Source organism: Epargyreus clarus, unplaced genomic scaffold (assembly GCF_041222505.1).
Source record: "Epargyreus clarus isolate Ecla_fem2 unplaced genomic scaffold, WU_Ecla_fem_2.2 ptg000012l, whole genome shotgun sequence".
NCBI lineage: Eukaryota > Metazoa > Arthropoda > Insecta > Lepidoptera > Hesperiidae > Epargyreus > Epargyreus clarus.
The window spans coordinates 3,434,097-3,450,422 of record NW_027332220.1 but is presented as its reverse complement, the minus strand read 5'-3'; the positions used below and the strand labels follow the sequence as shown (position 1 = coordinate 3,450,422).

The window sequence follows — 16,326 nt, the reverse complement described above, 5'->3', positions numbered from 1 at the left end:
TTTGACGGCTCATTGATATTAAATGTGATCGCTAACCATAGACTTATCGTATATGTAGAATGACATTTGCTAACGAATAGAATAGAAAATGAATAGAATGCAAAGTTTGTAACATGGCTAGCCCCCCTGTTCGTTTATGCTCTAATTTGACAATCACTGGTGCCTTTTACGTCATAGTTTTATTACTAAAAACTTTTTGACTTAGCCAGGTTTTGATATAGAAATCGCAAAATATTATTGTAACGAACATCAATTATATGTAAATGAAATATATACATCAAATATTAAATACATTTTTAGGTAATCTAACAAATCTGCTAAACTCATTTATAATTTCTTATTTTATCGCCTGCGAAAAGTCAGTAGCAAATAAATTTTTAATTAACAATTTTCGTATCGCCTTCGTTTAGGATAAATGGGAAAAATTAATTAATCATATTTGCGTTCCCTAACGTTAATTAAAGCTGAAATATAATACTTGACGTTTATAAATGACGTCACTGAAATGGCCGCCGATATTCTGGCGGGAAGGGCCTTGGATGAGATTTTTTGCGATTCTGAGTGTCCATTATCGTCTGGTATTACGTTATTTGTATATTTTTTAAGATATAAAGCGATGAACGTGAGTTTTTAGTCCCTTTTTTTATGTACAGTCAGCTTCTAAAATAGATGAACAGATTAAATTTTCAATAGTTATACACCCAAGCATTCATAAGTAGCTGAAGACAACTAGCACCATAATTAGATGAACGTTGTAAAGTTTCAAAAGTAGATGAACACTACAATTTCAAACGTGGCTGAACAGTGACATATCATGTTAGTTACGTAAGTCATTTTGTTCATACCGTGTTCGGCTACTTTGACACATTACTTATTATAGTTACTTTTAGAATTTTAGTCTGCTCATCTACTAATGAAGCTGACTGTACCTAATGTAAGGATAAATATGACAAATAGCCTAATGGTATAAAGTGGCCTCTCACAAGTCCTAGATGTTTTTGTAAAATTATAGTAGATAGCGAAATAACATGCAATCCATTATGCAATGCAATATGCAATAATATGCAATGTGCATTATGGTACATGGTCAATGTCACCTATGAATATCTGCAACCAACTCCATATAAAATATTGCTTCTACGTGTAGCCAATCCCTGGTTGGTTGCCACTCCTAAAGACTAAGTTCTAGCCTTCTAGTAGTTTTAAACTTGTCCTCTCAATCGGGAGGTTCAAACTTATGCATTGACTTTTCAAATTATGTGAGTATTAAAAAAGAATTATTCCTTAAATGGTGAAGAACTACTGTGGATGGTAATTAAACAGTAGCGTTAAGCGCTTCTGATTTGAAGGGTGGTAAGGGAGACATACTTGTCCACGTTCCAAGTTAGTCTTCAGGGTTAGCGAGGCATGTGGCCGACCCCAAATGAGTCTTCTCTAAGGTTGATTACAGTCCATGGGCGGCAGTAGCCACATACCATCAGGTGGACTGCATACTCGTCTGCTACTCCTATACTATAAAAATAAAATCTAAGAGGAAACCCAAACCCAGTGGTGGGATAGTAATAGATTACAATATTCGAAAACGCAATAACTTTACTACAAATTGTACAATTTCTTGACACAAAGCTAGTAGGTTCGCCCATATAAGTTTATGAAGTTTGAAATGTATTTCGAATTGACAAAGTTCTACGTAAGTCTAACTATATTTTGATGCCTCTGAATAGAAACGAAGTTTGTGTGCTCAGGAAATAGCTACTGAGAATGTAGTTAACTGTGGACGCAAATGCCAAAAGGATATTTGAATATGTTTGCGAAATTTCCTTCACTGCGGGGCAACTCCTTTTGCTTTATAAAGCACAAGTGAGGCCCCACATGGAGTACTGCTCGCATCTCTGGGCAGGCGCGCCTCAATATCAGCTTAACCCACTTGACTCCGTACAGAAACGCGTGGTGCGAATCGTCAATGACCCAGTGATCTCTGATCGGTTAGAACCCTTAAGCCTGCGGAGGGACATAGGTTCCCTCTGTGTGTTCTACCGGCTTTGCAATGGTGTGTGTTCTGAGGAACTGTTCGATCTGGTGCCTACATCACCCTTCCTTCATCGCACCACCCGCCGAAGGATGAGGTTCCATCCACATCAGCTTGACCCGTGGTGGTCCTCCACGGTTCGGTTTGCACGGTCATTTTTACCGCGTACGTGCAAAATGTGGAATGAACTTCCTCCTGAGGTATTCCCTCAGGACTATGACATGGGGCTCTTCAAGAGGGGTGTAAAAAGAGCTCTCCTTCAAAGCCGGCGATGCATTGGCGACTCCTCTGGTGTTGCAAATGTCCATAGGCGACGGTGACTGCTTTCCATCAGGTAGCCCGTCTGCCTTATCGTTAGGTTAAATATAAAAAAAAAATAAAAAAAAAGATACATACAAAAGCAAAATAGGATTACATTTCGAATTAAATCTTTGCTTGGCGAGGCGATAGTCGTTAAGAACAGCAGTCGTCGGCAGTCGTTGACAATTGACGTCGCTTTTTTTTATGTTTGAGCCTAACAATAAAACAGACGTGCTACCTGATGGAAAGTAGGCAACGTCGCCTATGAACATTTACAACACCAGAGGAGTCGCCAATGCAGATTGGATCCAGTAGTCACCAACAACCGGTGATTACCGCCTTCGGTTGCAGCCTGTCGTTGGTCGACTTAACCAGCTAATACCATCCCCATGTTTTGTTTTGTTTGAAGGTGGTAGAACCCTTTGTGGTTCAACTCCGGCGGCACCACCGCCAGACCTTTTTCAGCCTCATAACAGCATCGTTAAGCGCTGCTGTGTTCTGATTTGATGAATGTGGTAAGGGAGACATACTTATCCGAGGCGTTCCTGCTTAGTCCTCAGGGGTAGCGGCGCATCTGTGGCCGACCTCAGGTAGAAATATCTAAACTTATCCGGGGTTGATCACGGATGTCCATGGGCGGCAGTAGCCACTTACCATCAGGTGGAGTGCATGCTCGTCTGCTATTTCCATATTATAAAACACCCTTTGAGTACGGAACCCCCGAAAGCGTCAATAACTTCGGTATTTTTATAGTTTACCACATAATTTCAATCTTCCTAAACTTCGTAACTTGAGGCTTTGTTCGAAAACACAAGTTTGAGCTATAAATCTCGCCATTCGACTTTATAGCAAAAGTTGGAAGGTGTTTGCAGTTCCAAAGTTCCACCTTCCTTAAACATTCTGATGCCACGTCATGGATAGTTGTAGACGTCAAAACTTTAGTCATAACTAGAACTTTCCGTATTATTGTTAGCCATCAATATCAATATTGATGGTTTGGAACGGGTGAGCAAACTACTACACTCGGGCGACTACCAGAAGACAGTAGCGCTCAACACTGTTATAAGACAAAAATAGGTGTGACGGTGTGGTGACGCCGGAGACGAACCACAAAGGGTTCTACCACCTTCACAAGGTAAAGACGGAACCCTATTACTAAGCCTCCGCTGTCTGTCCGTCTGTCACTGGGCTCTAACTCTTGCTCCGAAATAGATAGACACTTGATTTTTTTAAAGAAATGTGTAACGTTCCAACCATCCAACTTACGACCACGCCTGACTTTACTTAACTTTGTCATCATCATCATCAACCCATTGAAGTTCCACTGCTGGGCACGGGTATCCTCTCAGAATGAATAGGATTAGGCCATAGTCTACCGCGCCAAATGCGAATTGGTAAGCTTCAGATACTTTTAAAATCTTCTTTTTTTTAGTATTCTCATGTATGCAGGTTTCCTCACGATGTTTTCGTTTACCGTTTCAAGCAAGATAATAAAATTCTAATGCACATAATTTTTAAAGTTATGTGCATAACTTTAAAAAATCAGAGGCGTGCCTGAGATTTAAACGTCGTACCCCTCGATCAAGAGGCCGCGTTTCTTAACCACTAGGATATCACTTAATTTAGTAGTTTGGAGGAAATCTACGCCACCATACCGGTCTAACGCGCAGAGTTCCAGATTCGATCCCCGGTACTTCATCTGAATGATGAATTTAGAATTCAGTCCTGGGTCTGGGATGTTTGTGTATTCGTCTATGTATGTGTTCATGGCATTCCCAACGGAATCCTAATATGGTTGTGGATGTAAGAAGCATCTATTTATACTGCGTATATCGTCGCCACCGTCGGCACCATCTGTCGCTCGTGTGTTAAAGCCTAAACTATGGCTTAAACATTATAAGTAATAAAGTCGTCTAAGGCTAATGGAGAAAGTTTGAAAGATCTTTGCATGTAGTTTGTAAAGTTCTTGCTTATTTAACATTTTAAAGAGTGTCTCATGGTAGTCGTAACTTTGCCCTGAAGACTATTGCGTCACTAAACATTATTTTCATTGTTTTATATATGAACTAGCTTTTACGCGCGACTTCACAAGCATTCAAAGGTTTTTATTTATACCTCGAGAACGGTACTTTTATTTGGGATAAAAGGTATCTCGTTTTCTGATCCCCTGACAACATGTGTACAAAATTCCACGACAATCGGTTAAGTAGTTGATGCGTGAAAGTGTAACAAACAAAGAAAATCACATTCGCATTTATAATGTTAGGATACACTACTATACTATAGCCACATTGAAATAACGTGTAAAAATCGTACCTATAATAAATGGAGTCATTGTTCGAATAATAAAAATGTGAAGTCTGAAGCAGCTCCAGCTCCACAACATCAACGTATGGATTCAAAAAGAATATTCTTATTAATATACGAGTATATTGATTTTTAAGTAGCAAGCCTACATGTTGGTTATAACATGTACTTCAATCTTTGTACGTCCCACTGTTGGGCAAAGGTCTCTTCCCACAAATTGAAATTGACTGCTTATCCACCACATGTAACTAAGTATAAGTAGGTAATATTGTCTTTTATTACATTTATTTCAGTATGTTTTCATTAAATTTACTTTGTATTAGTACAGTCCTTGGTAATAACTATATTACTACAACTTCGTATACGGGTAAGCCAATTTATTAGACATAAAACAGTATTGTTATAACTAGGAGCTAAGAGAACTCAACTAGTTCTGTTTCAAAACTGTTCCCATTGAGACCTCGTAACTTGTTCTCTACAATATGCTTAAAGTTTCACGTTTTAGTTCGAAACATACAATTCTGCGTAATTAATATAATAGGTGCTATATGAATACTCTATTTTACATTGAAACTCATGGTTTAGGTATAATACAAAATACGTAGATTTTTTGTTAGACGAACTTTCATACCACTGGTAGCCCCTTTAGGGGATAAATAAACACTTTCTACACTCACAGCCCCACACTAGAATTCCTTGTATCGTGGTCGTCATCGACACACACAAAGACGAATACATAATCACCCAGACCCACTTTAGTTTTGGCCAGCTTCGGCCAATAACATCATCTTCGGAGAAACCTTCGGCTTCGGCCAAAAAGTTTTGTCTGATCTAGTGATCACCGAAATTTTATTGATACGAATGCGCGAAATCGCGTTAGATTCGCGTTGGTGATTGAAATGCATGTGTGGTTGTGTTATAAATGCATATAATAATTTTAATTTGAAGTTGTTTAAACGCAATTGACATAAGGCTGTCAAATAAAAGTTTCTTAATTCCTTATATTTTCACTTTTAGCCAATCAGGAACAGTTTTTTTATAGTCTATTATTTATCGGCTTGGTCCAGAATTCGGCCTTCGGTCAAATATTTAATAGAAATATTCAAAAAGCTGTCCTTCCTCCTCCCCTTATACCTTTTACATTTATTTTTAAGGAAAACATGGCTGACTTCCTTAAAAATAAATATAACACCAGTGGGACAGTAATGGATTGATTATGTTTTTGAATAAGCAAAGATGTCCCTTTAAATGCGAAAGTCGCGGGTGAAAATTTGGTACTGAATATAAAATATCGAAGATCTCCACAACCTTCGCGATGAATTCGCAATCTCAATACAACGGTCGCTCACACGCCAGTAAATATTTTAACGAGATCCTAAGTATCTGGTGAAAACATACTGGAAAATATTTTACGTATGTATACAGTTTAAATTTTTATACTTTGTGCTTAAAATTTTCTGTACAGTTTCATATGGAGTTGGTCGCCCAAAGTGCACTCCTCATCAACTTGAATTGTCACACATATTTCCTTTTGTTAATTGGTTTGTAAATTTAATAGCGGTAACAATATCTAACTAATATTGTCGAACCCTTAAGGGGTTCCAATCTATTTATTTGCTACATCATGAATAAAAGCATAGTGCAATAATAGCACGTATGTTTCGGTGCCTTTCGAAAGTAAGCACATTCTACCACACATGCGTAATAATTTCAATTTCTTCAAGATACAAAAACAAAGGATCGTAATAAACGCCCGTATGTTTTCAAAACCTGGTTAGAGGGATGCCAACGCTTCATTCTGCGTTCGTGTGAATTCCGATCGCTTGCTCCAAGAATTTGTAATTGGATGCCTTGGTTGCTCCGTTTTTTGTACTCCACTTGCCTTTTGTTGTTCAAATTAAGCATAAATTGACCAATCCGGGACGAATACATGACAATTTAACACTACACTGTTTACGCAGATTTTTCTAAGAAATGAAATAAAAAAATAACTTTCAATACATAGGGATGTATTGAAAGTTATTTTTTTATATGGAAGAAAATCAAAAAAGTCATTTTATGCACACCATTTAATCTATTAAGCCAACCTTGACATGGACACTTTTAAATTCTTAATCCTACGGTTATTCGAGGAAGATTGTGCTGAAACAATACAGACAGACTCACCGATAGAAAATGTATAGATTAAACTGATGGACCTAAAACCATGAATATTCATAATGATTACATACAAAATTATATATAAGTAATCGTTATGAAAGTCTTTTTAAAAAGTCGTCCCCTAAGGGGCTTGAGAGTTTAAGCGACTATAAAAAGAAATTATTTTACGCTGTATTTTATTGAATTTATTTTCAATCCAATATTCGGCACACATTGTTCAATGGCTGTTTAGTCACAAAACAAGCAGGAGCCTATTTCACGGCGCACTGAGTCGATAAATACAGGCCCTTTCGGATTAACTTGTACAAGATTGGAGGCTTAGCGGACGACGCGTGTTCCCGTCGATATACGTTCAGATTCTATTGTATCCCAATTGATCTCGTAATAATCCCTTTTCAATAGGTTTTTTTTCTGGAATGTAGATTACTCAAGTATTTATGTTTTTTTTTTTTATTTCTGTAATTATGTTTATCAAACCTGGAGTCCTTATACAGAGGCTCCGAGCTTCAAAAATGATAGTGATATCTACTAGTATTTAATAAATTTGACACTACAAACAGATAACGCGTAATTTGAACTAATGGATTATTTACATAAAAATACCTTATAAAGCGTATCTGAGCAATAATAAAAGGCTTATATTCGTCCTCTTAGGGGTCTTAATAAGATATGAACTCTTGTTATTTCTTATTAAAACTTTAATAGATACAGATAATCGAAATAGATGTAGGCATAGTATTTATTAGATACGATTTTTATTGAATTTATTTTCAATCCAATATTCAGCACACATTGTTCAATGGCTGTTTGGTCACAAAACAAGCAGGAGCCTATTTCACGGCGCACTGAGTCGATAAATACAGACCCTTGCGGATTAACTTGTACAAGATTGGAGGCTTAGCGGACGACGCGTGTTCCCACGTCGATATACGTTCAGATTCTATTGTATCCCAATTGATCTCGTAATAAACCCTTTTCAATAGGTTTTTTTTTTCTGGAATGTAGATTACTCAAGTATTTATGTTTTTTTATTTCTGTAATAAGTTTTATACATAGCTGGAGTCCTTAGGCAGAGGCTCCGAGCTTCAAATAATGATAGTGATATTTACTCGTACTTAATAAATTTGACACTACAAATAAAGAACACGCAATTTGAACCAAAGGATTATTTACATAGAAAAACCTTATGAAGCGTATCTGAGCAATAATAAAAGGTTTATATTCGTCCCCTTAGGGGTCTTAATAAGATATGAAGCTTGTTATTTCTCAGTAAAACTTTAATAGATACAGATAATCTAAATAGATTAGGGTATAGTACTAGATACGATTTTTTATTGAATTTATTTTCAATCTAATATTCGGCACACATTGTTCAATGGCTGTTTGGTTACAAAACAAGCAGGAGCCTATTTCATGGCGCACTGAGTCGATAAATACAGGCCCTTTCGGATTAACTTATACAAGATTGGAGGCTTAACGGACGACGCGTGTTCTCACGTCGATATACGTTCAGATTCTATTGTATCCCAATTGATCTCGTAATAAACCTTTTTCAATTGGAGTTGTTATCTTTTTTTATATTATAAGTAGGAGTAGCAGACGAGCATGCAGTCCACATAAGTGGCTACTGCCCATGGAAATCTGTAATCATTCCCCGATAAGATTAGATTCCTACCAAAGGTAGACCATAGATGCGCCGCCGCTACCCCTTATTTTTTTTTTGTTTTCGAGGGGGGAAACCTTCAAAAGGTACCCGGTGCCGTGGGAGCGACACGGGGTTATGTGGGATTTTGATGGCACTAAAGCCCCCCCGGTGGCCGTCCTCAGCACTGCATAGAGGACTCCGGGATCTCCAAAGGAACGCAACCGGAGTCCTCTAAGCGCACTGCCCCGTCGGGCTCCGCCCAAGTGAGATTAAATCACCACACCGTCCGATGTACACGACGGTATGCGACCACACATACCGCCGTCCTTCCCGGAGTCGTTGGCCGGACCGTTCGAGCTCCCACTCTTACCACCCGCAACCCCGAAAGCCCCTTTTAGTCGCCTCTTACGACAAGCAGGAGATACTGTAGCCCTATTCTGGTCCCGGAACTACAGGGACAACCCCTCTGAATACCTACTAAGCTGGTATATCTAGGAAGTATCTGACGTACAGTCTATTAGTTACAAATTATTGGTATCATTTAGGACAATCTGTAATCAAATAAGGTTAAAGGTTTGGGTTTGAATCCAAACGTTTCCAATCTGAGTTTTTGAAGGTACGTATTAGTAATAAGCTCCAACGGTGATTAAAAAATCGTTAGGGCTGCCTACAAAGCTACGACTTCAAAAAAACTAGTCTTCCAATTTTGCACTTGGCGAGCAAAATAGTGTGTCTAGATCAATTTCATTTTGGAGTAGACTAGTGCCCAGCAGTGAGATGAGAACGAATTAATACATATATTCGAGAATTTGTACATATATTTCTTGGTGGGAACGATTATGGTGATTTTTATGATGACGCTGGTGGACCACCACCACCTCCAGGTGACATTGAAAATGAATGATTTATTTTCTGTCTTTCCGTCTGCATTCAGTTTCTCCTTGAAAATAATCGTTATCAGCATTTGTATGCATTAATTAATCGAAGACAGTAATTAAAGGTACTCACTAGCTAAGCCTGCGACTTCACTCGAATTTTATACGTAGATTTTTTAAAATATTTAAGTAGAAAACGAGCATCAAGTCACGGTCATCTGCAATGAATCCTTGGTAATCTGAGGCTGAATACAGGCATTGTTACAGAACTAAGTTGGAAAGTATCTCTCGTATAAGTATCCTCCCCTTAACCCTTTAAAGCAGTACACAACACTTAACACTGCGGTAGTTGAGCAGAAATACGTGTGTTAATTTTACTTATCACACCTATTGTAATATTTAATTAGTATACTAGAACTAAATACTACTATACTAAACTAAAAAGGATTAATGTATATCGAACCAGCAGTTCTCCAGTTATAAACAAACAAACAAACAAACAAACAAACAAACTGGAAATCCATTTATAACACATTTAAGGAAGGAAGCAAATAAATGTAATGTAAGTAATCTGAAGTATTGCTGTTGATACGGAAATAACCGGATATTTGAGTTAGGTTCCTTTAAATATTTCATCCGTAAAATTCGCAGTACTTTTAAGGTTTCGTTATCCATATCGCTTAGAAGCCTTCGAATTTGCACGAGGGAATTACTGAGTTACTGAGTGCTGGCTGGTTGGGAAATGAACTAAATAATAATAGTCCCTTGCTTTTACCATTTCATAAAATATATAGGAGGAAGAGAATCCAATAATTTTCGAGATTTTATAACGCTTCCGCGCGCGGATTACTGTTTTATTTCTAAACTTTTTTTATTTTATTTTTTTATAATTTACGAGTAGCAGACGAGCATGCAGTCCACCTGATGGTAAGTGGACATCTGTAATCAACCCGAGATAGGATTAGATATTCCTACCTGAGATCGGCCACAGATGTGCCGCTACCCCTGAGAACTAAGCTGGAATGCCTCGGAAAAGTCTGTCTTTGTAGTGTTTAGCACTGCTGTGTTCTGGTTTGAAGGGTGTAGGGAAACATACTTTTCCAAGGCGTTCCAGCTTAGTCCTCAGGATTACCGGCCCATTTATGACCGATCTCAGGTAGAAATCTAATCTTATCCATTTATAGACACGGAGAGAATCAGTAATCTAACAATGAAATACTAAACTTTATGTATGTCGTATACTCGGTAATTCGATTGAGTACAGCAAACATGAATACGTGAAAAATAAACATTGAAACACGTCAAATTTATCCCGCAAACAGGTTGCCGACCTCTGTAGCAAATGTTTGTACAACGACGAATCATAATGGAGAAGCAAATTAGATATTGATACTGTAAGAAATATGAATAGAATAAAGAGAAAAATCCTATGTAATTTTATTCCGGTGGTATCACAGCCACAGCTGTCTTAAATTTAATAAAAAAATGTGTACTTAATATGTTTCTAGTATGGAGCAATTAGTTATATGTTTCAAAATATTATAAGCACCTTAACAGCAAAGAGATACAAGCAATACTTTTGATAAACAGAATTACTCTTTCACCGTTCACCGGACCGTAACCGACATAGCTTAAAGAATTAGCAAGCTGAAGTGACAGTGGGCTGGTCACATATGTCGTAGAACCGATGGCCGATGGGGCAGGCGAGTTCTCGAGTGGCGACCACGAATCGGCAGACGGAGTGTAGGACGCCCCCCGGCGCGCTGGACCGACGACCTAAAGAAGGGTGGTGGTAGTGGCTGGCTGAGAGCAGCGCAGGACCGGGTGCTCTGGCACACCCTAGGGGAGGCCTATGTCCAGCAGTGGAACGATAAAGGCTGAAGTGATGATAATGATGTGATGAGTGCAACGGACAAAAAGGAACATGAAAAGTTATTCTCAAATTAACATACGAGTATGTGCAATGTATACTGTGACCTAAACATACAATTCTACATGGTAAGGACATAAAACAAGAAAATCATACGACTACTGGACGTACATACGTGTAATAGACGATAAACAATTTAGCATTGAAGTGATTACACTTACATATATTTCTCTTATTTTTTAGCCAAATTGATTCTACAATGTTATATGTTTGAAAATATTAGACGATATCGTGTTGATATTATAATGTATTGATATAGTTTAAAAACTTAATAAACTTAATATTTTAAAGTGGTTCTGATAATTCTAGTCATAGAAATATCTGATTGTTATCAACCGATGTAATTTCAAAGTTCCTCGTCCCTTAATTTAATTATTCAAGTATACAATTCTTCTTTAATAAAATCACGGTTACATTCAGTCTTATCAATATTATTTTGTCAATTTAAATTTTATTTTAAAATTGTCTTTTAACTCTGTAATAAGGTATCTTCATTCCACTTGACATCAGACACTACTTTATCCGTTCTTAACCACATGTGTTTATAAAACATTGCCGTCAACGCACTTCCTGATAACGGACCAATCCAATAAATCCAATGTGCTCTCCATTGTTGAATCCATACAGCCGGCCCCAAAGACCTCGCTGGATTCATACTAGCTCCCGTCAACTGACCTCCTGCTAATGATAGACCAACTATAGTCAGCCCAAATTTCAAGGAGTTACATTCTTGACTATCTTTGTTCACTGGGTCCCAAACAGCACAGGTGATGAAAGACAAAGCCATAGTTAAAAGTACTTCAAGTACCAAAGCTTGGAATACAGTACGAGTATATCTCTCATGGGGCTGAGTAACACAAGTTCCATTTATCATCAAGTCAGTTGGCGTCACTCCAATCAAAACACCATATCCTGCAACAGCTCCAGAAAGCTGAGCTATTATGTAAAACACTCCCAAAGTTACAGACATCTTCTTCCAGATAATAGCTATAAAAGTGATAGCCGGATTCATGTGAGCTTCAGAAATGTGTCCAAATGCCTGTATGTTGAAGATGACGATTAACCCGAAGCCAAGAGAAGAATATAAAGGTTGTAGATGCTTTCCATCCAAAGGCACACATGTCATACAACCGAAGAATACTAGAAAAAACGTTGATATGAATTCAGCAAGAATCATCTTCCAATGAAGGTAACATATGGTTTTGATAGAAGATTTAGGTGGTTCCACAGCTGAATCTTCTTTTACCGTCACTAAAAGTTGAGAGCTCGTTAGCACAGTCATATTTATCTTCTTTTTGATACCAACACTATTGTATCTCAGTTGTTATGTCCAGCGGTATTGTTAAACAATTCTTTGTTTGACGAGCACTGAAGTAGGAAAACCTCAAAATATACCGATTATTATTAATCTTTCTCGGTCTTTATGTCCTATTGTTCCACTTCTCACTTCAATATTACTATTGATTCATTTTTTCCAAATAATATGGAATCACTTTTAACTTTTCTATTGTTCCCATTCTTAGAATTTTAATTTTCAACTTCACGAGTAGCAATAACCGCTGCCGGTTACACACTAAGGACTATATGGTTTCAATCAAAGACGTCATTTGTTGAATGTAGGTCACAGTTATCGTATCCATGTATGGTTTCAGACCAAAAAAGGAAGATGACGCCGCATTTAATAACGACAAACGATGGAATAGTGAGTGATTTTGAGGGCTTGGAGATGATGATGAGACAAAATCCATGTAATTCATGGAATGGATTTTGTCATTGAATGATGACGAACGGTACTAATTGACTAAAATTAGTGACTTTAAAGGTTTGAGGATGAATTTTATGAATGTTACAAATGTATTTTTTTATGTAATGTTGTATCGATTGTTGGTATATTTTTACAGTTAACGAAAGGATGGCATTTTAATATATCTATTTAATGACAAATTAAGGAAGTTATTTTTGTTTTCAAGTATTTATTATCAACGACAACATATCGACATTCGAGATCCTTCGAGATCCTTTTTGAATATTATGAGCATAATTTATTTTAAAAGATTTATTTTTGAAGGTGGTAGAACCCTTTGTGGTTCGACTCCGGCGGCACCACCGCCACACCTATTTCTACCTAATAACTGCAATGTTAGGCGCTGCTGTGTTCCGTTTGGAAGGGTGTGGTAAGGGAGAAAGACTTTTCCGAGGCATTCCAGCTTAGTCCTCAGGGGTAGCGGCGCATCTGTGGCCGACCTCAGGTAGGAATATCTAATCCTATCTGGGGTTTATTACAGATGTCCATGGGCGGCAGTACCCATTTACCATCAGGTGGACTGCATGCTCGTCTGCTACTCTTATATTATAAAAAAAAAATGTAAGTAGTTCATTAACAGTACGCTCTTCATTCGATCCCTTTATTATTTATTTAGCAGACAAATCACTTTACCCAACATCACAGAGCCGGACATATTAATAAGAAACACAAGCAAATGCATAGCGTGTATACTTCACAATTTCATTTTTATTTAGAGGCGTCGTCTACTCTTTTACATGCATCAACATGAGTCTAAAGGCGACGTCTATTATTTTTGGTCTGAGTGTCAGCAAATTGATGGATGAGTAAGACAGGTGAATCAAGGCCTCTGCAAAGTTCCTTTGTCTCTTGTTTAGTACTTACGAGTATGTAGTTCACATTTTATGAGTACATTGACATATTTTTCGTAGGCAATTCCATTGAATATTGGCTTTCTACCAATGATAAATAGGGGAAGATAAAATATTTGCGTGGAGTTAATACTCCATATTGGTTTTATTGTTGTCTTCAACTCATTATTGACTTACTGAGTCTCCTCTCAAGGTGAAAGGGGATTAAACCATTGACCACTACGCTGGCCATGTTTCTTTTTTATTTATTTTTTTAATAGTATACGAGTAGCAGACGAGCATGCAGTCCACCAGATGGTAAGTGGCTACTGCCGCCCATGGACATCTGTGATCAACCCCACATAGGATTAGACATTCCTACCTGAGGTCGGCCACAGATGCGCCGCTATCCCTGAGGACTAAGCTGGAACGCCTCGGAAAAGTCTGTCTCCCTTACCACACCCTTCAAAACGGAACACAGCAGCGCCTAACACTACTGTTATTAGGTAGAATACATATTATATGTGTGATGATTTATCCTCATAAAACGTTGAAGTATTTACTTCAAAGATTACTTTTTAATGTTAATGCAAATTTAAAAATATAAACATTTAATTTCGTATCATGTAAGGCCACATAATTAACGAGTACTCTGAAAATAGCAGTTTCATTTGTTTGTATGTTATTTATACAGAATATTTAAATGGAAGAGAATCCCTGATTGAGTCCATTTTCGGCGTTCATTATGAAACAAGCAATCTTTGATGTAAACCTGAATATATTTTGAGCGTTAAATAATTAACCTCATTTGGCCTTTTGAACGTTACATTTATATTATCGACATCAACGTAATATACGTTTTTATGTCTTGTATTCCAACTTATCTTATAAAAACTATATAAATAAGTAAAATTGTAGTGTTGGCTTGTAATGTAAAAAAAATGTGAGCCGTCACGGGACGCCTGGCAGATGTGAAACATCGACATTATTTTGTTAAAGTAATATGCAGAAAAGAACATATTGTGATAGGAACTAAATATGTCATAATGATAAAATAAAATATTACGATTTTTTTCCAGATAACGATGACTATTTATTGAATTCGATTGCGCATGGCGCCACACCGTACACACTACTGCATATAGACTGTATATATATACCATCGTATAGCGTGCGCCACGGCATGCGTCGCCACGCCAGAAATCGGTTTTACGTGCGGCTATAGATGTTTCACATCAAAAACCTTTTTACTACGTCCATAGAAAAGCAAAAAAAAATTAAAATGTTATGTCTGTCTGTTTGTTTTGGATAATTTCCGAAATGGCTATCGGCTAAGCCATTTCGGAAATTATCCAATTTGATTGAACTTTCACTTGCAGTTAGCTGATTTTATATGTCTAAAACATTAAAACTTATGAAACCTCCCAAATATTTACGCCTATAAACTTGGGACATAATTCGTACACTATAAAAAATAAATTAGGTAAGCCTACGTTGCATTTTCTACTATACAGCCTTAATAGTTCATGAAATAAATATTCCCTCGCTAAGTACACCCGGAACGACGTGAAATAGCCAGTAACTGGCTATAACCGGATATACCTAAGTGGTTTGTGCCGGCTGAAACGAGAAACGTAGCAAGAAATTGCACAACTTGGCTCATTTTTAAAGCTCTTTTTAATATACTCGTACTCGCCGTGCCGTTAAAATTGGACTTAATTAAATTAAATTTATGTAGAACGACATGGTCTTAAGAAGCAAGGGTTCTTTTAGTTAGTTTGTTAAGAAATTCTTGAAAATAATCTAATAGTTATTTCAAAAGAAAAATCTCGACTACCTAAATATAACCTGAAAAGGGAAGTGACGTAGGTTATGTGACACTGCCTAATAAGAAATATTTCAGATATTTATTATATAGAGGGAGTAATTTAGCCTAACACTCCCGAAATTTAGCTTAATCCAACATCACCTAATATATTATTAGACGCCGTTAAGCCGTTTGGGGTGTAGGGTGTGCCAAAAAATGAGACATAATACATTATGAAGGTGGTAGAACACTTTGTGGTTCGACTCCGGCGGCACCACCGCCACACCTATTTCTACCTAATAACAGCAGTGTTAGGCGCTGCTGTGTTCCGTTTTGAAGGGTGTGGTAAGGGAAACAGACTTTTATGAGGCGTTCCAACTTAGTCCTCAGGGGCGTATCGGCGCATCTGTGGCCGACCTCAGGTAGGAATATGTAATCCTATCTGGGGTTGATTACAGATGTCCATGGGCGGCAGTAGCCACTTACCATCAGGTGGACTGCATGCTCGTCTGCTACTCCATATTATAAAAAAAAAAAAATATAGTCCGGTCAAATTAGACCAAAAAATTAGGGTGAAAATACGTAAATTCCCAACAAGCTGAATAATAAATTGTAGCAATATTGAACTTGTTGCGAATT

General features: G+C 37.5%; 2 protein-coding genes across 2 annotated transcripts in view; one reads left to right on the top strand and one right to left on the bottom strand.

Annotated features, from left to right (window-relative positions):
* Positions 1–16,326, top strand: part of Ald1 (fructose-bisphosphate aldolase) — a 162,553-nt gene that overhangs the window by 6,780 nt on the left and 139,447 nt on the right. The window lies entirely within an intron of this gene.
* Positions 11,269–12,829, bottom strand: LOC140746526 (aquaporin AQPAe.a-like). Its single transcript, XM_073078682.1, has one exon. The coding sequence runs from the start codon at positions 12,526–12,528 to the stop codon at positions 11,716–11,718; it is 813 nt and encodes a 270-aa protein (XP_072934783.1). The 5' UTR covers positions 12,529–12,829; the 3' UTR covers positions 11,269–11,715.